Source organism: Ochotona curzoniae, unplaced genomic scaffold, assembly GCF_017591425.1.
Source record: "Ochotona curzoniae isolate NIBS_2020 unplaced genomic scaffold, NIBS_Ocur_1.0 contig_2754, whole genome shotgun sequence".
Classification (NCBI taxonomy): domain Eukaryota; kingdom Metazoa; phylum Chordata; class Mammalia; order Lagomorpha; family Ochotonidae; genus Ochotona; species Ochotona curzoniae.
The window spans coordinates 13413439-13438391 of record NW_024465582.1 but is presented as its reverse complement, the minus strand read 5'-3'; the positions used below and the strand labels follow the sequence as shown (position 1 = coordinate 13438391).

The 24953-nt window shown below is 39.5% G+C and overlaps 1 protein-coding gene across 2 annotated transcripts in view; it reads right to left on the bottom strand.

Moving 5' to 3' along the window:
• Positions 1-24023, bottom strand: part of CDH6 (cadherin 6) — a 58099-nt gene extending 34076 nt beyond the window's left edge. The window contains exon 1 of one of the 2 annotated variants that reach the window (XM_040977654.1): positions 23796-24023. In XM_040977654.1, coding sequence (XP_040833588.1) covers positions 23796-24023 — 228 coding nt within the window. The remainder of the gene's footprint in view (positions 1-23795) is intronic. The other variant, XM_040977655.1, reaches the window with a different exon arrangement.
• Between the last annotated feature and the right edge of the window lie 930 nt (positions 24024-24953).

The window sequence follows — 24953 nt, the reverse complement described above, 5'->3', positions numbered from 1 at the left end:
TATGTGGGTGGGGGTAGGTGGAAACATGACCTACAGCCCACAGCCTGGCACAAATAATGTTTTGGTGATTGCATTTACAGATGTGAGGGAGAGTTTTACTTTGGTTAGTCAGACCTATTTCTTGATAGTTAAACCAACTATAAAGAAACTAAAAAAATTTTTTTTAATTCTCCCCCTCTGGGATCAAGCTGCTTCCATATTCCTGGTTATTTTATAATGATATTTGTGTTGCTTCTGATGGTCTCTACAAGGTGCTGTTTTTTATATACAATATAAACGAGTTAATTAATTTTTCTAACAGTGGTAATATTTTTATCTTCAGAACATTGTCTTCATGATTTGTCTGTTGGCAATGGGTTTGGCTGGGATTCGAGAAAATACCAACCCCAGATATTTATTAAACCCATGCTGTGAGCTAGAAGATTTACCAACCAAGCACATAGATTCTGTAACTTGTTGCTCATCATGAGCCTATTCCTATCCCCATCTGAATTTATAAGTAAACTGAGGCAACACAGGATGCAAGACACTTGTCAGCATCCCACAGCATGGTTTGATTTCCTGTGGATCTGTTCATTCCGTTATAGAAATAGTGACTAAAAGCTTATGCCACATCAATCAGTCTTTTAAGTGCCAAGCAACTATGTAACCCATTGCTTTCAACTTCTGCACTTTCACTTTTTTTTCTCACCATGTACCTTCTAACCCTGAAAACACACATAAACAATAACATAACGAATTCTGCATTTGCAGACATTCAGTATGACCCTGCACAATCCAATCTTTTGTTAAACTTAATAAACACCAAAACAGGCTTTGTGTTATGTGGAAGAGAATTTTTTGACAAAGTGCTAAAAGCAAAAGAATTTTAAGTTTAAACACGGGGGAAATGTATTAATTCCCTTGACACTTAACTTCACACTCAATATGTAGAATTCAGTGTCACAAGTACAAGAGTAACTACTCAATGAATGAACTTCAGTGCTTTCATAGTTTTGGAGGAAAGAAGATTGCCTTAGACCCTCTCCCCATCCCAAGATAGCCACATGCTATTTCCTGGAAACTGTAACTATGTACCTAGCAGGCAATAAGGACTTTGCATATTAAGACTAAGATAGGGAATTTTAAGATAAATAATATAAGAGAGAACCCTGTCTATTCACAGGGTCCTTATAATGGAAAGGGGAATGGAGGGTTGGGATGTGTGTGTGTGTGTGGGGGGGGGGGAGAGAGAGAGAGAGAGAGAGGAAGGGAGAGGAAGGGAGGGGGAAAGGGTTGGGAGAAGCAGAAAGAGAATGAATGAATATAAATATGAGGATGCTAAGCTGCTGGCTTTAAAGATGGAAGAAGTCACCTTGTAGACCACCTGATTTCAGCCCAGGGAATCCCATTTTGGATGAATGACTTTCAAAGGTACAATTCTTAGAATCTAAGATGAGAGCTATATGTCATTTAAAGCCACTCAATATATTTGTTATAGCAGCAATAGGAAACGAAAGAAGTAGTTCCTTAGCTCTGGAATGCACAGAAAACTAAAACTGCAGGTGCTACTTCAAGAATCTTGGCATAGAGAGAAAAAAAAAATGAACTCTTATTGAATTCTTGCGACATACCAGGCACTGCAAGATGTTTTGTGTATCACATCAGATAATTCTTGTGATCACTCCAGGAGAGAATCTTTTCTCCAGTTTTATATGGTAAAAAAAACCTGAGGTCTTCAGTAGTTTAAAAATTAAGTACCTTTATGGGCAGAACCAGGGAGGAGAATCAAGATGGTGGAATAGGGTAAGGACACATTTAAATGGATGGAGAAACATTTAATCAGGATGAAGCAGAGAGAACACATTCCAGGAAATAGGACAGGACAGAACAACAGCAGAGGGGTGCCTGGAGACTGTCAGACACAGGAAAGCAGTGAAAACAGCAGTGCAGTGTTGCAGTGACTGATAATCCAGCAGCATTCAGCTAGTGGGGATCTGAGCTCCACCAGCAGCCGGAACTCCACCAGAAACCAGGTGGGAAGGGACTTTCACTGGGAGCTTAGGAGGTGAACCCAGACAAAGAACTGTCTGTCCTGCTGGTCCATTTGATTTGACCAGGAGCAGAGACAGAGTGGCAGATCACAGATGGGCAGTGTGAGAACAGGGTAGATTTCACAGCCCAGTCACCCCCTAGAGCTGAATTGGACGCCATTTTGCCTAAGGAGGCAAAAGCAACAGAAAGGGCTGAGCATACCCCAAGCTGGGAGTGCACTCATTTCTGACTCAGTGAATTGCAGCAATATGGCATTCTGCTAGTCCCACGCAAGAAAGGTCTGGGTAGCCCTCAGACCTGATGGCTGGCAGATCAAGAACTCTAGTAGTGGCAAGTCAGGCGCCATTTTGTACAGTGTGGCAAAAATTTTAGGACTGCAGGGACAACAGTGAACTGTGCATGTGCTGAGCTTGTGAGAACTCACTGAGTTCAGCTGATTGCACTGGTCCCGCAGGAAAATAATTTCGACTGTGGCATCATATGGATCAAAATAGGTCCGTGTGGCACCCAGACCTAATGTCCAACAGGTTCTGGCAAGATCAGTGCCACCAACAACCTAGCTATATAGGACACCTGGTGTCTCCCTAATCCTGGGACCTGCTCCAACCAGAAGTGGGAGAAAGGCTGCAGAGACAACAGTGCAAACTTAGCATGATATTACAGGAGGTAGAGATTGGTGAGCCAGGAGCTGGGGCTGTGGAGACCATGGTGGAAATCTAAAATAACAACCCAGACCTGGAACTCGCTGGAGGGAGCGGCACAACTCACTGTAAACGAAGAGTTGTGTACCAACTGCAGTAAGTAAAATCAAACCGTAGGCCTATGGGTGACACAGTTTAGAAACCTGCCCCAAGGAGAAGACTCTGCTAACCAGAAGTACAATAACCAAGAGCAAAATGAATATTACTGAAGACTCCTCTGTGAAGGAGCAAAATCCTATGTCAACCGCAGAGTTAACTGAGGATGACATCGTGAAAATGGGGGACACAGAATTCAGAAAACTCATTACAAAGCTTCAGATCAACAATGAAAAGCTCATACAAGAGTTCAAAAAATTTAGGGAATATATTAAGTAGGAAATAGCAGCAATAAAGTAAATTAAGGCTGACATATCAGAAATCAAGAACACAGTAGAACAAATTAAAAGTACAGTGGAGAGTCTCCAAAATAGAATGAAGCAAGCAGAAGAAAGAATCTCAAAATTAGAAGACATTTCCTGTCACCAGGAGGAAGCAAACAAAAAGCTGAAAGCAGAACTGGTTCAGGCCAAAAAAACTATTCAAGAACTGAAAGACACTATTAAGAGGCCAAATCTAAGAGTTATGGGAGTCCCAGAAGGTGCAGAAAGAGAAACTGGCTTTATAAATATATTTAATGAAACAAGGGAAAATTTCCCTAATCTGGAGAAAGAATTGGGAAACAAGATACAGGAGGGGCACAGAACTCCTAACAGGCTTGATCAAAAGTGATCTTCACCACGACACATGATCATCAAGCTCTCTTTAATTGAACATAAGGAAAAGGTCCTTAAATGTGCACCTGAAAAAAATCAGTTGACATATAAAGGAATGCCAGTTAAACTCACAGGAGACCTCTCACAGGAAACTCTACAGGCAAGAAGAGAATGGAGTGACATATTCCAGATTCTAAAAGAAAAAATTGTCGGCCTAGGATAACATATCCAGCAAAACTTTCTTTTGTGTCTGAAAATGAAATAAAATTTTTCCACAGTAAAGAAAAGTCAAAAGAATTTGCCTCTTCCAAACCTGCCCTGCAAATGACACTTCAAGATGTTCTCTTGACAGAGAAGAGGAATAGCACCCAACAAAACCAAAGGCAAATGTGAAGAACATCCCAGCAAAATGACAACAGAAGACTAAATCAACGAACAACCCATTACTAAAATGACAGGACCAAAGTACCACCCTTACATATTAACCCTGAATGTAAATGGCTTAAGCTCAATCAAACATCATAGATTAGTAGACTGGATTAAAAAACAAGACCCATCTATTTGTTGCCTACAGGAGACACACTTCACCAACAAAAATCAGCAGAAACTGTATCATGAATTTTGATGTTTTTGTTTTTGTTAGTTTCATCTCTTCAAAGCAGTTTCTTCTGATTAAATTCCTCAATGACTCATAGATCATACAGTAGCATCATTTTCAAGAAGGTTCTTGATTTTCTTTTTCATTTTTTCAGCAACACATTAGTCATTCAGTAGCATGTTATTTAACTTCATGGCATGGTTAATTTCTTTTTTCTTCCTGTTGTTGGTTTTATTTTGTGGCTTTTTATTTAAAGGGATGTTTAGTAACTGTGTAATGGAGACTGTCATAAATAGTAACATGTTGTTTAACTTCATGGCATTGTAAATTTCTGTTTTTCTTTCTGTTGTTGATTTTGTACTGTGACTTTTCATTTAAGGGGATGTACAGTAATTGTGAAATGGAGACTGACAATCCAGATGTGAGGATACAATGTGGTATGCATCTCTACAACCAGGCAAAGATGGACTTACAATGAAACTGTTCAGTATATCAATAGGTTGCTGGACTCTGCCATTGTCCATGCCTGCAATGATGGACATATGACTGTATATGAAGAACTATACTTTAGTGATCATATAGGGGAACTAGGTGAGGGGGGGATTGGGGAGGGGATAATGGAAATCCCAGGAGCATCTTTAACTGTATCATAAAATGATAATAATAATAATGATAATAAAAAAAGATTAAAAAAAGAAGGCCAGAACCAGGAAGGACACCAAGATCTGCCTGACTCCCAAGGTTGTGCTTGTTGTCATCAGAGCAAGTTACTAAAGCAGCACTTCCCACAATGACTACAGATATTTCTGGAGTCATTATATTTATTACATTAGACCTCAGGCTAAGTTATTTGTAAATTCTGTTGGCACAAATGATACAAACTGTAATAGATGTTATTGTTCATTTGGGATTTATTAATTAAACAAATGCTTTTTGCTTTATTAAATGCATGAAGTTGTTTCCCCAAGAAGGCTATGTTTACTGTCTTTTGCTTGGCTTTTGAAGCCCAAGGTCTGGGTTGTCTTGGCATACAAGGACATTAGTCTCAGATCCTGCTTAGTCTAAGATTTTCATTTTCAAAAAGCCGGTGGTAAATCAAGCTGAGAGCCTGAAACCTAGTCAAAGGCTGATTTAGTACAGCATTGTAACTCACCACTTAAAATTTGCCTTGCAGTATGATCTCTTCAGCAATTGCCAGCAGTCTCCTCACCCCTACTCCCTGCTGTGGCCCCTGACTCTTCTCTCTCCCTCTCTCTTTTTCTGACATATACACCTTGGAGGAAAACATTAATAGATAAAATGAGACATCTGAGACCTGAGGGTGCAAATGACAGAAATTTAAAAAACTGTTCCTTGCTAGCTAATTGATTTTTTTCCAAAATGCATTTTTCGTCCAAGCTTAAAAATATATCAGATGTAATATTCTTAACTTTTGATTCTTACTTAAGATCTGAAAAGTTAAAGCAATACCTTTACAAAATAAGTACTTTTATCTATTTATTTGACAGTAACTTTTTATTTTGGACTTTATGATACACTTATGTGTGGTCTGGGATTCCCCCCAAATTTCCACCCCCTGACTGATTTTCCTCATGTTGTAATGATAGTATAGGCCTTCACAACAAGTTATAATTCCATCCGTCTGTTATTTAAGTGTGTCCCAACATTGCTGGTACAATGTCAGGTGATCCAGTATCCCATTTTCTAGATATATTTCATTGGGAGTACATCTTTGATTTGTAAGTAGGGATGCATATTATATCGTATCCTCACATCTGGATATGGTAGTGTCTGTTACTCCATCACTCTACATTCCTTTAAGTGAGAAGCCACAAAATAAGATTGACAACAGATATGAAGTTAAAACAAAGTCAGAATGAAAAAAGGAAAAAAAACACAGCACCATAGAGTAGAAAAAACACGTCGCTGAATAACCAACGCATGGGTGACGAAAAAAAAAAAAAACCACAAAAGCCTAATTTGCATCATGTTTTCTTTATATTAGAGAGAATATATGGCATTTGTCCTTTTGGATTTGACTTATTTCACCGAGGATGATGGTCTCTAGTTGGGTTCATCTAGTTGCAAGTGGTATGATTTCATTCTTTTTAATGGCTGAATAATAATCTATGGAGTAGATGTACCACAGTTTCTTTAACCACCCCTCTTTGGATGGGCATCTGGATTGTTTCCATTTCTTTGCTATTGTAGATTGTGCTGCTGTAAACATAGGATGACAGATTCCTTTCTCATATGTAGTTTTCATTTCCTTTGAGTACTTTTCTTCAAGGAGAGACTATTTCTTCTTCAAGTTCCTAGCTTTTAAGCATTCTGAATGTGTACAATAAATGAAGTTGCCTTTGAAATCCGTAGCCTGCTCACACAGATAGAAACTAATGATGGATGCTACTGGGAAAGAATATAGTGGAAAGGTGAGCAAGATGATAGAATATAGGGAGGGCAGGTTAAAACAGGGAAGGATTAGCTGAGGAGAAGCAGAGAGGGTGCGATCATGGCTATAGGAGAGGGCAGGTCATGGCAGAGGGGCACCTGGAGACCCATGGGCACTGGGAAGCAGCAGAGATAGCAGGGTCGTACTACTACAGATACTCCTGTGGCGATTGGAGCTCCAACGGAGATCAGGTGGGAAGTGGAGATCACCGGGAGCTCAGGACATGGATCTAGCCATAGAACTGCGGGCTCTGCTGATTTTAAAAATCCACTCACACGCAGAAGCAGTGGCAGAGCTGGAACGGGTGAGTGTGGGTAACAGCTGATTTCGTAGCCAGACCCTGACAATGGTCACATTAGGCACCATTTTGAATTCTATGGCAAAGGCTCTGGAGCGGGACAACAAGGAGTTATACATGTAATAAGTACGGCAGAACTCATCTCTGGCTCAATACATTGCATTGTTTCCACTGGAACAATAATATGGCTTGGCATCCCATGCCCCAAACACAAGATCACAATGGGTGGAGAGTGGCAACTCAGGAGCTGTGGTTGTGGAGGCCATGGTAGAAGAGCAGCATGGGAGTCCAGGACTGAAAATTTCCAGAGGAAGTGGCATGAGTGATGGTCAACAGAGAACCAGGCACTGAATGGGATTAGTAAAGTCCACACATGGACCTGTGGATGACACAGCTTTAAAAAAAAGCCCCAAGGAGAAGAAACTCTTAGAGTTGCAATGGCCAAAGTGGCAAAAGAGCTAAAGGCACGATGAAATGAAGTTACTGACACATCCCTTGCAAAGGAGCAAAAGACCATGTCAATCTCAGAGTTAACTGAAAAAGAAATTGAGGAACTGCCAGATAAAGAATTTTAAAAAGTTATTATAAAGCTGTTTACAACAACAAGAAACACATACAGGAGTTTAAGGAAATATGTTACACGGGAAACAACAACATTGAAATAAAATCAAACTGAATTATTAGAAATGAGGAATACAATGCAGCAATTTAAAAATTCAGTGGAAAGTGTCAATAATAGAATGAGTAAGGCAGATGAGAGAAACTCAAAATTGGAAGACATCTCCTGTAAAAATGCTGAAACAGTCAAAAAGTTGGAAGAGTAACTGTGTAAAGCTAAAAAACGCATCCAAGAATTAAGAGATTCCATCAAAAGGCCAAATGAAAGAATTGTAGGAGTTCCTAAAGGTACAGAAGGAGAAGCTGGGTTAAAAGATGTGTTCAAGAAATAATAATTGAGAACTTCCCTATCATGGAGAAAGATTCAGGAAACCGAACTCCACAGAACTCTAAATAGAGTAGATCAAAAATGATCTTTGACATGACACATCACAATCAAGCTATCTTTGGTTGAACATAAAAGATATTTAAATATGCACATGAGAGAAAAGTCAATTAACTTGCAGAAAAACTCCGGTGAGACTCACAGCTGACCTCTCAGGGGAAACCTTTATAGGCAAGAAGAGAATGGAGTGACATATTCCAGATCCTAATAGAAAAAGATTTGTCAGCTTGGAATACAAGCTTTGCTTTGTATTTTAAAATGAAATAAAATACTTCCAAATCAAACAAAAGCTGAAAAGGCTTTGCCTCTACCAGACCTGCCCTACAAATGTTGCTTACAAATGTGCTATAGACAGGGAAAAAAAAAATAATACCTGTGTAATCCAAGGACAAACATGGATAACATTTCAATATAACTACAAAAGAAAACTAAATCAACCAATGAGAGACACATTGCTAAAGTGGCTGGACCAAATCACTTCCTGTTGCCATTAAACATGAATGTAAATAGATTAAGTTATCAGTCAAATCACAGAAAAATGCATTGGATCAAAAAACAGGACTCATGTAACTTTTCCAAATGGAGATACATCTTGTCGATAGAGATATGCAAAAACTGAAAGTAAAAGGATGGAAATGATATTCCAGGCTAATGGAAAGGGAAGAAAAAGCTGGTGTAGCCGTACTAATATCAGATAATAGAGACTTTGACATGAAAAGCACTGAGAGATGAAGAGCACCACATGATGATCAAGGGATCCATTTGACAAGAAGAAATCACTGTAATAAATGTATATGGAACAAATGCCAGGGCTCCTAGCTACATGAAAAAAATATTAATGCATTTCTAGAAGAAATATATTTCAATAAAATAATAATGGGGAACCTTAACATCCAACTAACCTCAATGAGAGAGACAGAAACTCAGCAAGAAAACAACAGAGCTCACCCAGACAATAGAACAAATGGACTTAACTGATATCTACAGTGTCTTTCGTCCTGCAGACACACAATCCACTTTTTTTCATCAGTACATGGAAACTTCTCCAGGAATTATTACATTAAACACTACAAAACAAGCCTCAGCAAATTAAAAAATCAAAATCAAGCCAAGTAAATGAGCTAACCATATATGTGAAGGAGTTGGGAAAATAACAGCAAAGTAGTTCCAAGATTAGCAGAAAAAAAAAGAAATAATCAAAATAAAGGAGAAAATAAATCCAAGTGAGATCAAAAGAACAATACATAAGATGAATGGATCAAAGAGCTGGTTTTTAGGGAAAACCAACAATCAGAAACAAAAAAGAAAATATAACAAGATATCTCAGAAATACATAGAATAATGAGGACCTATTTTAAGCAACTATGTGCCAGCAAATCAGAAGACCTAGAAGAAATGGGTAGATTTTGGGGCATATACAATTTACCAAAACTGAATCATAAGGTAATTAAAATCTAAATTGAGCTATAATCAGGACAGAGATTGAATCAGTAATGAAATCCCTCCCAACAAAGAGAAGCCCAGGACTAAATGGTTTCACTACTGAATTCCACCAAAGGTTCCAAAAAGAATTTACTCCAGTTCTCCATGAACTACTCCGAACAATGGAAAATGCAGACAGTCCTTCTAAACTCTTTTTGTGAAGCCAGCATCATCTCAGTACCGAAGTCAGAGATACAACAGAGAACGAGAACTGCAGACTGATTTCTCTGATGAACACAGATGCAGAAATCCTCACCTAATAACTAGCCAATACATCAGACAGGCCATTTGTTGGGGACAGCTAAGATTCATCTCTGGTATGCAGGAATGGTCTAACATATGCAAATCAATAAATGTTGCAGAACACATCCACAAATTGAAAAACAAAAACTGGATGATCATTTCAATAGATACACAGAAGACATTTGAGAAAATCCAAGCACTTCATGCTAAAAACCCTGAGCAAAATAGGCATACAAGGAATATTCTACAACACAGTCAAAGCAATATACAAATCCCAATTCCAGTATAATACTGAATGAGGAAACTGGAAGCTTTTCTACAAAGATCTGGAACTAGAAAAGGATGTTCACTTTCACCACTACATATTCAACATAGTATTGGAAGTCCTCACTAGAGTTATAAAAAAAAAATTAAATAAATTAAAATCAGAAATGAGGATTTAGACTATTCCTGTTTGTAGTTCCAAAAGATTCAATAAAGAAGAGAATTTGGCAGGATAGCATGGTACAAAATTAATGTACTTAAATTGATGATACTAGCATACACAAATAACTCCATGGCTGAGAAGGGACTTGTAAGTACAGATCACTTTGCAATAGCAGAGAAGAATCATAAATACCATGGAATAAACCTAACCAAAGATGTGGAAGGGCTCTATGATGAAAATTACAAACCATTAGAAAAAGTAATAAGACGATGGAGAAATTTACCATGTTCCTAGATCAGCAGGATCAACATAATCAAAATGACCATAATACCAAAAGTAATATACACACTCAGTGCAATCCCAATCAAAATCCAAACAACATTCTTCTCAGAAATAGAAAAAAATGATACGAAAGTTCATTTGGAAACACAAGAGACTGTGAATAGCTAAAGTTGTTCTGAAGAATAAAAATCAAGTTGGAAGAATCATAATTTCAGACCTCAAGACATACTACAGGGCAGCGGTCATTAGAACAATTTGGTACTAGTAGAGAAAAAGAGAAGATCAATGCCAACAAAATAAAAACCCCAAACGGGAGCCTACACATGCACAGCCAACTCATCCTCTACAAGAGAACTGAAAATAATCCAGGGGAAAAATCTGGTCTCCTTCAACAAATGTAGTTGGAATAATTGGATAGCAGCCTGCAGGGGTAAAAAGCAAGATCCCCACTACTCACTTTATACAGAAAAGAACTCTAAATGGATCAAGAACCAAAATCTGTACCCAGAAACTATCAAACTGTTAACGGGAAAACATAGGAAACATGCTACAAGATATAAGAATTGGGAAAACTTAGAAAGTCATCAAAGCATAGGCAGTTAAATCCAAAATAAATAAATGGGACTACATCAAACTAAGAATCTTCTGTACAGTAAAGGAAATGATCAACAAAGTGTATATGCAACCAACAGAGTGGGAGAAAATCTTAGCACACTATACAGCAGATAGTGGACTAGTATCCAGGAATTACAAAGAGCTTTAGAACCTCAATGACAGCAAAACAAACAAACCTGTGAAGAAATGGGACAAAGAAATGGACAGTCATTTTCAAACGAACAAATTCAAATGGCTAATAGACAAATGAAAAAAAATGCTCAGGCTCCCTAGGTATCAGGGAAATACAAGTAAAAACCACACTGAGGTTTCAACGAACACAGAAATCTAATAATACCTGCTGACGTGGATGTACATGGAACATATACCACTTCATTGTTGGTGGGAGTGTAGACTAGTGCAGCTGCTATGGAAGTCAGTATGGGGAGTGTTAAGAGAACTGAAAATGTATTTACCATGTGACCTAGCTAACCCACTCCTGGGGATATGTCCAAAGGACACAAAATCTGCAAATGAAAAAGTGATCCACAACTCTGTGTCTTCAGCAAATCTAAAAAAATCTAAACAAGGCATGGAAACAACCCATCTGAAAGAGTGGATTGACAATGAAGCTGTAGTACATCTACTGTATGGAATACTGCTCAGCAATTAAAAAGAATGAAACTATCATTTGCAACAAAATGGTGCCAACTTGAGACCATTATGCTCAGTGAAACAAATCTTCCCAAAAGGACAAATACTATATGTTCTGTCTGATATCAGGCAACCTTCATGCAAAATACAGGATAAATAGATGTACAGGTGAATATGTATATACATATATTCTGATAGAGGAACTGTATAATGGAGACTAGGATATAGAGAAGTGAAGATACCTTTCAGTATGCATCTCTACTTATGAATCAAGGAGGACTCCCAGTGAAACTTGAATACACCTTGATCATAAGATGGTAGACCATCCACGCAACAAGGTGGAGGAATCCACCATGTGGGGGAGGATTATGGGAGGGGTGGGGGGAATCCCAGTACCTATAAAACTGTGTCACATAATACAATGTTATTAATTAAAAAAAAGATGGTAGACCATCTACCATTTTCTATACCTATAATGCCATGCTACACTTAAATAGCAGAATGTTGGACCTGTGACTGTTGCTGAAGGAATATACCACTGTAATAATATGGGGAAAATAGTGAGGGGCTGGGAATTGGTGGGTTGAGGGGGGATCCCTGGGCCGTTGGGACTGTATCATGAAAAGCAATGAGAAAAATGTTTAAAAAGTTATAAAATGGAAAGAGCATTGTGAATTCAGTCATTAGGATTTTTTTTTTTTTTTTTGCTTTAGAACCAGCTTATAAGGTCTTAAATGATTTCAAAAGAGTGTTTCCATCTGCGTTAAAGAAACTAAATGGATAGAAATGATGAATGAAGAGAAATAGGTATTGTCTGATGGCCACACCAGGTGATGTATCCTCACTCTGATGTCAGTGCTGTGAACTTGGGTGCTCTTCTAGCCTCCTCCACCTAAGCATTTGTGCCGTTGTTCTATTTGTCCACCTTGTATAAAACAGTCCCTCAGTGATGTAGTGTATGGAAAGAGTTATTCCGTAAAATAGCTGGGCTCCAGTCCCAGCTCTGGCGCTCTGCTGACCATGGCTGTGTGATCCTTAAAGTCCTGTTAGATTCTGTGTCCTCAAGTGCAACAGAATGGACTTGAGGAAGTCCTGTTAGATTCTGTGTCCTCAAGTGCAATAGAATGGACTTGAGGAACGCAAAACGTTTTATAAACCATTAAGCCATCAACACCATGGAAAATGCTATTATTACTCCTTATCTCTAGAAATTTTATGCAATTAAAATGCTGGGGAAAAAAACTCTTCATCCTTGATAGCCTGTTAGGAGATGATTTCCCTCTCTCTCGCGCTCTCTCTGTCTTTTGCGGTTCCTCCCCATCCAGAACCCTCCCCTTGTCAAGATTCTCTCACACTTTTATGGTAACATTCAAGTGAGGTATGTTGAAGCTGCTGAAAGGAGATAAAATTGGATAAAATACTACCATGCAGCTTTGCCCATGTCACTTAATTTTCTTGACCTGGTTTTAAAAATGCCTTTCCTTTTAAGAGGCAAATGAATAGGAGACCACTAAGGTAGTGGCTTTGCTACGAGGCAAACAGCCCCTCCTGTCCTCTCTTTACACTGGGTGGCTAGAAGGAACATTCAAGACAGGGATGTGATTTTAAAAAAGGTGGCTCTACTTGACACTTAAAGGGGAGGACCAGTTCCTGGAAGCTATTTACCATCATTGGGTTTCTCTCTTCCCTTCCCAAATTTTCCATATCAACTAAGGAAAAGCATTTATGGTGCATGAAAATTAAACCATCAAGCATATTAAAGTGCTGCGTAACTAGTTAAAAGCAGAACTTTACCAATTCTCTTGCATATTCCTCTTATAAATTATACTCATAAGTGGTGGAAAGAAGGAAGGTGAGATTGCTTTTCAGAAATGATTTTTCTCTGGAGAACTCTAACTCAGTTGATCAGAATACAAAGCTGGTTAAAAAAAGAGAATGAGTCATTATATGGGTTTTTTTTTCTGTGTCTGCGTTATCAATTTTCTCTACAGTTGATTTTATTTTGGGGGGAGCATTACAATCAACATTCTCAGATTCTAAATGATTTCTTTTCTCCTGAACATTTGTCTGTGTAAAGTAGCTTCTGAGGAATTTTAAGAAAAAGAAATTGCTTTAAATGGCTTTTGCTCATTTTGTTTCAAATGTTCTTCTAAGACTCTAAATAATGTCTGATTTTTATTTGTGAGAGACTTAATGGGGCCAAATTTGGTGATATGGTATATTTGTTATGTGTTATGTGTTTTCTTTTTTTAAGGAGGGTTAGTTTATGCATGTATAATTGTGTTTTCATTTTTTGCTTCTGGCTTACATATTAAGCTTGAGGTTTCTTCTGTTATATCATGCAATAATTGTGTTGCTTTGAAGTGAAATTTCCAGAGGTAGTTTCTTCAGATTTTGAGTTGTTAACTCAGTGACACAAAACACTCTTCATAATGTGTTAATCAGACCGTAGCATCAATACATTGGAAGGCATGGAGAAATACATATCTTGCTATGTAATTAATGAAGCTGTATTATAATCTGAAAACTGACAGAGACAATCCATGTTCTCATCACATAGATACTTGTGGTAACTGTTTGACTCTAGTGTAACTATATCTTAGTTACCATAATTGTAGCTATCATTTCATCTATCAAATGTTACACTCTTTAAATATATGCAATTTTTAACTTGTGTAATACATTTAATAAAGTTGGGGATAAATTGGGAGGCTGTTTAGATAACAAGATGACTTTGTATCTGTATGGCGTTTGCATCTTGGTCATTTCCATTACGCAAAATCTGTGCTAGATGAGTAAGATATGTAGTTTAGGGTTTTGAAGGATTTACAAAGGTCTAAATATTCACAGGTTTAACTTCAGTATATCAACTGCTAATAGAAAGAGCAGCCGTGGGAGTGAATAAAAAATTCAACTCAACATATTTAAGGCCAGATTTCCACCTTAAAGAGGAATGAATTACTTTGCCTGTAAAAAGGTAAAATTGTAAAATTTACAGGGCAATCAAATAACTAAATCAACTCTAATTTCTCCACAATAAAACTTTGGTTCAATAATAGGAAGCGATATTAATTTTAACTTTCTATCCAGCTTTTCTATCAGAAGATGTAAGATGTTGGAGTGACTGAGTGGTGCAGGAGGGAAGAGGCTGCTTGGGAGCTCGGCTTTCCCATTCCTGTTTCCTGCTAGTGTACAACTAGAGTGTAACAATTCATATACTTTGTCTCTGCCAACCATATGGGACACCCAGGTTGAGTTAGAGGATAGCAGCTTAAGCCACATCCAGTCCTGGCTGTAGCCAGCATTTGGGTGTGTACAACTGGAAGAAGAGGTTTCTGTTTCTTTCTCTCTCTTCATCTTTCTGCGTTTCAAATAGACAAAAGGAAAAAAAAAACTACTAGTTTTTTTTTTTTTAAAGGAAAGGAAGAAGGCCTAACTTACTCTAACATTTCATTGCAACTGAAATGATACAACTCAAAGTAGTAAAGTGTTGATATTTTCCAATTAAATAATGGAAAGCCTTAATAACAAGAAGCTACCAAAACTGTCCAGGCTCCAATCTTGTAAGGTATGCTGTATGTTTTCTTTTGCTTTTGCTTTTGGTGATAAAAGAAAATGCCTTCACTCCCCCCATCCTTAGCACAGTGAAGTGTAGTTGATAAGTCATTTCTCAGCTGCTTTAGTCAGGCCTGTAATACTTAAATTGACTTCACAGAACCTTGGGACCCCAAGGGGGTGGTCATGTATTCACCCTGTTTTCCCTGTCTCCGCCTATTTCCCCCATCTGAAGAACACTGCACACTTTATAACACACTGGCTTACCTCCTGACCAAGCAGTCTTGCCTCGGGTCCTTACTGGGAAGCATGACATGCTAGGTTCTATTCTGTGTGTTTTCTGGGTCTTCAGTTATTTAATCCTCACCACAATCATTTTTTTTTAACTCCTCTCATCAAACAGTTGAGGACTTTCTGACAATACCCAGGTAGTCAACATATAGCTGGGACTCAGACAGTCTGCCTAGCTATTAACTCAGACTTTTGAGTGAATAATCATTGAGTAAATGAAAAGCATTTTATTTCTAAATTTATTCAAAAAATACCACAGCGTAGACAACTCTTTCAGTTGCCTTCTTAACTCCAATCTCTGCTCCCTTTAGTGATGCAGAATGATTTCAGACTTCTGGCTCTGCCTCTGCTACTCCCCTCAAGTCCTTTGAAACACACTGACTCGCCTAATATATGTATTCATGTATTTCACACATGTACACATTTTAATCTTCAAAAATGCCTCTTTTCTTAGGTTTATGTATTCTCTGTGAAGAGAAAACTGGAATGGACTATAAATATTTCCCCTGTGAAAAATTTTAGGAAGCTCCTTTTTTCCCCCCCTTATTCCAGGTCACATAATTTCAAATTTGATTCCGTACTGTGTCTTTAGAGAACACTTGTTATTTTTATTCATTTATCAATAATAGCAGTAAAAAAAATTTTTTTTTTCTGAGTCTCTTATGGGGAACTCTGTGTTCCTTTTTAGCTTCTTCTCTGATGCAGGCTGGAAAGAGAGTCTTACAAAGAATGCTAGCATGTTTCCCATCTTCATGAGGATCAAATTTAGCATCTTTGTGATGGGCAGCCTAGATACCTATAGGCAATGCATTTGACTACCAGTAGCCAACACCTGCATAGAAGCGGTTGCCTTCCTGAGTTTCCAGTGGAGCACTAAAATCTAAACATGATTGCTAGTCTTGATTAAGGTGATTAAAAGAAGAATACTGTACCAGCATCCTATTTAGTTTATGATAAAACACAGAGAGAGCATAATGAAGACACCTTTTAATTTTGGCTAGATAGGTGGAGGAGTCTAAAAGTTAAATTTATGATTCTGGTCTTGGTGTATCCCAGGCATATCTATGGATGTGAAAAAAGGGAATGGTTTTAGTATCTCTTGGCATTGAAAAAAATATTACTTCTTTCTTTATTAATGCATTTGAAAGGGAGAGAGAGAGAAAGAGAAAGAAAAAGAGAATGAGAGTGCTAATTCTCTAGGTCACTCCCTAAATACCTATAAGAGCTGGGGTTGAGAGAGAGAGAGAGAGAGAGAGAGAGAGAGAGAGAGAGAGAGAGAGAGAGAGAGAGACACGAGCACCCTGGGATTTGGTGTTAGGTCAAAACCAGGAGCCCTGAACTCAACTTAAATCTCCCAGCCAGGGGGGCAGATCCAACCACTAGAGCTGTGATCTGTTGTCCCCCCACCCCCGGATGGGAATTATAAAAAAGTTGGATTCAGCAATGCAGCCGAGCCTTGAACCCAGGCATTTCGACATGGGACTTGGGCACCTCATGTGGCGTTTAACCCCCATGCCCAACATTCAGCACTCAGTTGACAGTTGATTACCATGTGTTAGGAATTTAGTATCTATTCTTCAAATAGCTCCACTGAACAAAGATAAGAACTCTTAATTCTCTTTCATTCACCTCGATCCCTCTGCTTTGGTTCAACAAATTGTAATCAGGCAGGAGGCCCTAGGATTCCGCAGGAAATAGTGACATGAAAGTTGGAATATTTGGAGTTGGTCATTATTTACCATTTTCTGTGTTTCTTTGCTGTTTCTGTTGCTTGGGCAGTTAAATATTTGCCTTTGATCTGACCAAGGTCACACATTCTAAATGCACTCTGCATGAGCTATGGTGCATGGGCGGGGGTGGTTAAAGAGTCATAAAATTGCTACATACCGTATTTTCTTAGCATCAAATGGTACACTGAAGCTTTTGTCAATATGAAAGGGATATCAGCAGAAATAAAATGAGGATTCCTGCCACTATTCACAGCTGTTAACTTTACTATTTTTTAAAAGTACATTTGATGATTGAGTGCAAGCTCATACTTGCTCTTAAATACACTTACCAGTTGAAATATAAAAATGCTAAATGGCTCAGCATAAAATTTAAATGATGAAGAAGAAAGATGTGCCCAAGGCACTTGCTCTGTCTCCAGGAGAAAAGATGATTGCAGGCCATTGAACCAGAACAGAAATTTTGAGAAGGTTATCAAGGGAAAGAAAAAGTTACATGTTAAAAATCACAATGGCCAACAACATCACTAATTGCATATCTAATTTAAAAAGTCTCAGATATAACTATTTTGAATATCACCAATGTATTCTGGGAACTAAAATCAAGAAAAAGTAAAAGGAACGTGCACAATAATAACTCATATATAATAATAATTGTGTGGTTTCGCAAGTAGTTTTTTTAAACTTTCTTTTTCTTGCCTCGCTTGGATTCCACACAGTAGGTTCTCAGAAGACACTGCAGAGATGGCCATCTCTGAACGCCTTAGTGTGGTTAGAGGTGTCTTTCTCAAGTACAGCCTGAATGGCTGTGTGAGGTGATGGACACATGGGGAAGGGAGAGTGCTGAGTGGTCAGGCGATTGAGGTTTAGTGTCAGGTTCCCAGCAGTGGGAGACACTGGGCTGACAAACTCTGCACCTCAGGGGACTCCTTTGCAGAACGGGGAATAGAAATAATATTTTCATATCAGGGTTGTTGTGCAGATCAGTTGGAGCTCATTTTCGGTTGTTTGTGATAGAAAACTTGAGATTTCTTTTGGCTCATGGTTCTGGAGGCTGCTAGTCCAGGGCAGTGATGCCAGCCTCTACTCAGGTTATGGTGAGGGACCCAGGCTGCTAAAGCTCATGAGCAAGCACAGGGGACAGAGGTGGCCACATGTTTGATGACACCCAGTTTTGTGATAATGACCCTGGCTGGATGGTAATTACTTCAATCCCTTTAGGAGGACAGGGCTCCCATGACCACAGCTCAGCATGTTACAGAGCAATTAAATTCTAGCCTGAGGTTTGCTGGGCCCAAACCACAGCCAAACCACAGTTGGATCCAATGAAATAGTGCACTTGAAGCAGGGAGCTTCCAGGATATTTCTATTGTTAAGTTTATGCCCCTTTTAATAATAATACTAGTGATAATAAAATGATAATAATTGAATAAAAGAAAACAATATTTTAATGACTGCATCTTTCAAAAACTCTATCAGAATGGGTAATATAGTGCTTCATGTTTGTTGAAATTGAAGCATGTAATTATAGGAACAAATAATTGTTTATCCTTAATTGTAAAGGGGTTTATGGCTGACAACTTTTGTTTTTATGGGCCATTAAGACATTATTGTCTAGTTATCTTGAGAAAAGTAGCTTCACTGAATTGGGTAGGTGCTCACTTCAAGAGCTCAGGAGAATGCTGTATTAGGAAAGCTGTATTAACAACCTTAAATAAAACATACCTTTTCATAATATTTGTAAAAACCAGCATATCAAATTTGTGCAAAAGTCCCAAAAAAGAAACTCTTCACCGACTTTCAGAAATCTAACACTGGAAGATATCTATGAATGTACAAGTATGTAGTTGATCATATTCTACCTCCCTCAATTCCCAGATCCCCTGGTACACTGGTAAAATGGAAACATCTCAAATGCTTCAGTTGGAGAAACTCTTCTATAAACATTATCCAAGAAGAGAGGCTGAACAATAACGATAAGGAATCAAGGGAATCAGACAAAGGGTGTTTGACGAGAATGTCTAAATCTTGCTGAAAACTAGGCATAATTCTGAGATTTTAAACATATTCATCTTGCTATTGTGGATGTTCACATCTTCAAAATCTCACCTGGACCTACATCCACCTGTGTTCTTTTTCATATAAAACATAATCTTAGGCCCTGTATCAGTCATTGTGCAGGAATTGTGTATTTCCTCTGTCAAGTTGGCAGAAGAGGTTAAAAGATTTCTGTTACATTACTGCCCTTGAGCCTTTCTATTAAGGTAACACAAACCAAACCTTAAATGCATTTGTGCAAAACCAAAGACTCTTCCCCTATGCCTGTGATAAGAAAGCCCCTACCTACGTGTGTTTTCTCTATTGGTCGAAACTCCTTTCACTCTGGTGATTATGTGCGTCTTTACCCCCTGAACCTTTGAACTTCTCTTTTGACTCTTGCAGCCCATTAACTGGACAGTCCTGGCCTTTTCTTCGCCCAAGTGAGAGCTGATTCTCTGCTTATCCTTCAGGACAGTATTCAAACAGCATCACCTCCTTTAGGAAGCTCTGTGAAATGCCAGAGCCCACTTGGCCCCTCTCCTTTGTTTTGAAGCTGTTTCTGTGAATCCCCATTTTGTCATTGAACTTGCCACACTTTGTTATCATACTTGGCAATGATATCCTCGTAGGGCAGCAGTTCTCAAGTTTTGCAATATATTAGAATCATAAATACTTAATTAAAGCCCAAATCTCTGGGGAGGCAAGGCCCAGGCAAGGCATTTTCAAAAGCAGCATTTCCAAACTTTAATGTACCCATGGCTCACCTGGGAATCTTGTTAAAATGTAGATTTAGATATAATAAGATCTTGGGGACAAAGGGGCAAAGTTCTGCCTCTCTAACAAGTGTCCATGCAATTGTTATATACTACTTATGGCAAAACATCTCTAAGTGGCTTCCAAATAATCAAGCCTTTTAGGAAAGCTATCCTATCTGTATCCACATCTGTGTCTCAAGCCAACAAACTCTCTCCATAGGCAGGGTCCCTTCTGCCTACCCGGCAGCTCTTTCTTAACCCTGCTTGTGTTGTCCATTTTAGGTGTGAAGTGCCGAGATTTCCTCCAGCATCAGAATTTGGTGTGGCAACATATCAGCTCTAATAGGCCTTCAGCACTTTCCCTTCCCAGCTGTCACTTGTACATGTTTGTGCACCAGGGAGTATTAACACAGGAGGAGGAGGAAGCGCCTTTGCCAAGTACCATCTCGTCCTCACTCTTCTGCCACTGGCTCCTGCACCTGCACTCCCTGTTTTGCTTCTGTTTTCCCCTGTGGGTCTCCCTATTTTCTCTCCTCTATACCTGCATGTCCCCACATGATGTCTCACTTTGTCCTGAGTCTGCCATGGCCTGAACCCACGGTAACTAGAACAAATCACAGATAAAGAGGTTGACAGTGTGACCCTGTCTTTCCTCCACTGCGAGTGCTGCTTGCTCAGCTACAGTACTAGGTCACAGTCAACTCTGTCCTTCAGGAATACAAGTCTGGCTTACCCACTCTAAGCAAGGATTCTAGTACCAGAATCCTATACAAGTCCAGAGTTTCAACGGTAGGTGGCGCTGCATTCCTGTTGACAGTGTCGTTATATTGAGTTTGGGTTTTGAGTAATTGCTGCAGTAAAAAGCAATCATAGTACCCAAGTCAGTGTAGACAAGGAAACAACTGAGAAACTGTGCAATGCCTAATGCAATCACATGTTCCACTTGTAAGTAACTAGTTATTTAAAAGTAAAATAAAATACAGATTTTTTTTTTCTGTCAATTTGTATTAGTTTTTCAAGTGGTTATAGGTTGTTGGAACAGATTAAATTGTTTACACCTCACTGTCTATACAAGGAACTATTTGGTGTTTCTCTTAGCCTGCAGACACTGTGAAAATAGACTCTGAGAACCAAGAAAGGTTTGGGAACTTTTTCTTCTCCCAATGATTCCTGACCTAGTGGGGCTGCATGATAACCCCAGGAGTCTGTTCCATTCCAAGTCATTCAGAAGTGGTCCAGTGTGTTGCTACAAGGGAGGAGAAAATCCTTGTCTTCTCATTTGGGGCTTATTGTCTCTTTCTATTCTTAGCTGCAGTGGAAAAACACTGTGGACTAATCCTTTTGTCTGTTGAGATCACTTAACTTCCAAAGACAGTTTTGGGGAAATTCCAAAGCTATTGTTTTAGGAACACTTTTTAAACATATCTGACAGGGCAGTGCAAGCAGGTGAGACTGACATTCTCCCAGGAGAAGCTAAGAGAGCAGCAGGGAGTGGCTCACAGGCTGGTAAGGTAGGAAAAGTTGCATGGAATATTCAAATCCAGCTAAAGCTGTGGCTGTGAAGGGATTTTGTCACAATTCTCTACATTCCCCACTCACAGAGAGATTCCTTAATTAGCCCATTTCATTTCTGCAGTGATTAAAAAGTCAGTATTCCTCTTTAGTAAGTTACATGTTGAATTCATTGAACACACACCCCACACACCAGGAATTTTTTTTGTCCCGCTAGTAATGACCTTGTATACCTACTATGCACCAAATGCCAGTGCCTGTCTCAAACACACAGTGACTCCACCAGCTAGACACTGCTGTGTGCACATTCTGGAAAGGCCCTTAACCTGCCCAGTCGCAAAATTGGCAAGTGGTGGCACATCACTGCATTCTTGGATCTGCTGGAGTTTGCAAGCTGCAACTGCAGCCCTGGCTGTGCTACAACTCCTAGCAATCACTGTTAACAACTCCAGTGCTGGCTCCATGGCCCCAAACATCCTCGCCCTGCTTCTAGACTAAACAGTATAGTTAAGTAAACTGGCATCACACCTTCATAAGAAAAGCAGGCAGGGAAAAGCGGGGGGGGGGGGGGAGGTGATCAACCTTTGAGATAAAACACTTTTGGGGGGCCCGGCGCGGTGGCGCAAGTGGTTAAGTCCTCGCCTTGCACGCCCGGGATCCCATATGGGCGCCGGTTCTAGTCCCGGCAGCCCCACTTCCCTTCCAGCTCCCTGCCTGTGGCCTGGGAAAGCAGTTGAGGACGGCCCAAGGCTTTGGGACACTGCGCCCGCGTGGGAGACCCGGAAGAGGCTCCTGGCTTCGGATCGGCATAGTATCGGCCCGTTGCGGCTCACTTGGGGAGTGAATCATCGGACGGAAGATCTTCCTCTCTGTCTCTCCTCTCTGTATATCCGCCTTTCCAATGAAAAAATAATAAAAATAAATCTTTAAAAAAAAAAAACACTTTTGGAAAAAAAAAACCTGTGACAATAATGCCACATTGTTGTGAGATGTGCTTTAAAGAATTTAAGACTTTTTTAGAACCATCAGTTTATTATCTTCTCGTTATTCAGACTTCAGAAAGGATGTGAAGTAAGGGAGTTGTCGTCAGTATTCACACAGTGTGTGAATTTCTCGGCAGGTATGTGGCTAGATCCTTGGGGACCTGAGTTGATGTTCGCCCTTTTGCTCAGTACGTCCTCTCCTACTTTATTCCACATTAATAATTTACTTCAATGGAACACTGACGAGTTGCCGCAGCTCAAGTCATAGATGGGTTGTCTTCATTCGCAGTGGTAAATACTTGACAAGAACTATTTGTATACAGATATTCAGAGCTATTTGATGACAGAGTGAAGTGTAACATGAAGCTCTTGCAATCTGCAAATTTGAAATTATTTGCATACTGTCCTAAGAAAGATATTTTAAAAAGCCTCAGAGCTACACTCCCAAATGCAGACATTTGATCTTCTGTATTTTTACATTCATCGTCAGTCTGTGCATTCAAGAGATGAGTGACAGTAACTTTTCTTATCTGTATTACCACATGAAACCTAGAACCTGCAAAGTACAAAGAGCCCTGTTCTGTTTTGGATTGTGGCAGTATGCAGATATTCTGGAACAAGAACGTAGCAGCTGGTCAAGTTTCAGGGACCCCCGTGATGACAGTCCACGCGAGCCACTTGCCTGACTCTGTGCGAGCTACAGTTAGTGATTTTTTCCTGGTTGGCTTTCTGAGTCAACAAAATCTTGGATGATACTCAGAAATAGTACGTTTATGTAACCGTTTTTCTCTTTTGTAAGCCTTACTACAATTAAATCACAAGGCTTTGAAATGCTGGGCTCTTGCCAGTTAGGAGTAATCATCATTGTATCAGCAGCAGCGGCCCCCAGACTAAGGCAATGGGGGGTTTTGGCTGCGAAGGACTCTTAGGTCAGAGAGATTGGACACACCCAGAAGCCAGCAGTAGGGAGAAACAGTGAGGATGGAACTGGCCAAAGGAGTCAAGTGTAGGATGTTTGCTTTCAGAAAGAGGCAAGGGAGCCTAACTTTCCTTACAGCTTAATCACCCAGTGCCTATTTTTAGTACATCTTCCTTCATTGAATAGTTAGGCTACGTTTTTTAGGCTGCAATAAAAATTAAAGGATTTGTGATAATCCTATGTGGATGGTTGTGGGTGTTTCATTTGCAGTAGGAACATTTTCTCTTCCTTTGTTGCAGTGTTAACATTTCTAAGCTCCTTGCTACAGTCATCTTCCTGAAACTACTCAAGTAGAAAGAAAAAAAAGGTCTTCCTAGATCAGCAAGGATTCTTACTCTATTGGGAAGAGTTCACACCCTCCCAGTCTATTTATAAGCAATAACTTCTTCAGACTTTTAAATGCAGACTGTCAACACACCCAAAGGAATCTTACCTTGCCCACGTACTGGTAGTCGGATCCTGTGTATTCCTCCAGCAGAAAGAACTGATTCCACATCCAACTCCTTTTGGAACGGTTCAGCTCATTTTTGCTGTTTCCGGAGATCTCCAGGGCCTTTTTCTTGGCTGGAAAACCACTAGTCCTCTCAGATAACGGAGCTGAAAATGTTGGGTAGGGCTGACCAACCCAAAAGAGCAGCAAGAAGTAGTGGTAAGTTCTCATGCTGATGGCACAGTCAAGTCTCTGGCTGGGGAGCCTCCTCTTGTCGAAGCGCTTGTTCTCACTGCACCGTGGCCAGCCTCATTTCCCTTTCTTTCCTTAATGTTCTCCACTTGGCTCTCAGAGGATATCTGGAAAGAATAATAACATATCAAGCATTTTTAGAGATGCTTAAAATTCAGTGTTAGAGCAAATAGGCTGGAAAAAGAGGACAGAAATCTGAATAGCAAAGCAACAACAGAGAAAGTTGGCTATCCATTTCGAATTGAAGAAAATGGTCTTTCAGCTCTGCTGAGTGGAAGGCACATACCGTGTAGGAAGCTTCTGTTTCCTTTCTCCTTTCCTATCACTTAAAAATTCTATTTTAAGTAGCAGTGTTGGTACAGGTCAACCTGCCAGAAGGGATTCTTTCACTATTTTCTTACCTCGGAGTACGTGGGCTGAGATCTGGTTAGAAGAAACCAGTTTGTGTTTTTGATTCTATTTGCATACCTATCCTCGTGAACAGGGCTAGGGCAAGGGCTATCAACAGACAATTCCCATGCAGTTGGAAGTGGATAATGCGAGAGCTCCACCGGGACGTATTGAACACTTCCATAGGAGCCAACGCAGAGCCTGATCTGCAGACTCTTGGCTTCAGCGAGATGCTGCGATAGAACACTTTGGGTCAAACGAGGTTGGAAAAAACCTTACACTTCGCTTCAGAATGCAGGTTTACATACTGAAGTTGCGGAAGAGAGATTTTTGCCACGATGATAACAAGCCTGTATGGAACCCAGCATTTCCTGAGTGTGACCAGAAGCATCTTGTCCACCTTGTAGTAACAGTACAGGATGGATTAATGAACAACCTATAGTATTTAATAGGATAGAAATGAGGGGAGCAATTCTACCTAAATATCTTTAGGAAATCCTGGGTGCTCACATAAAATTT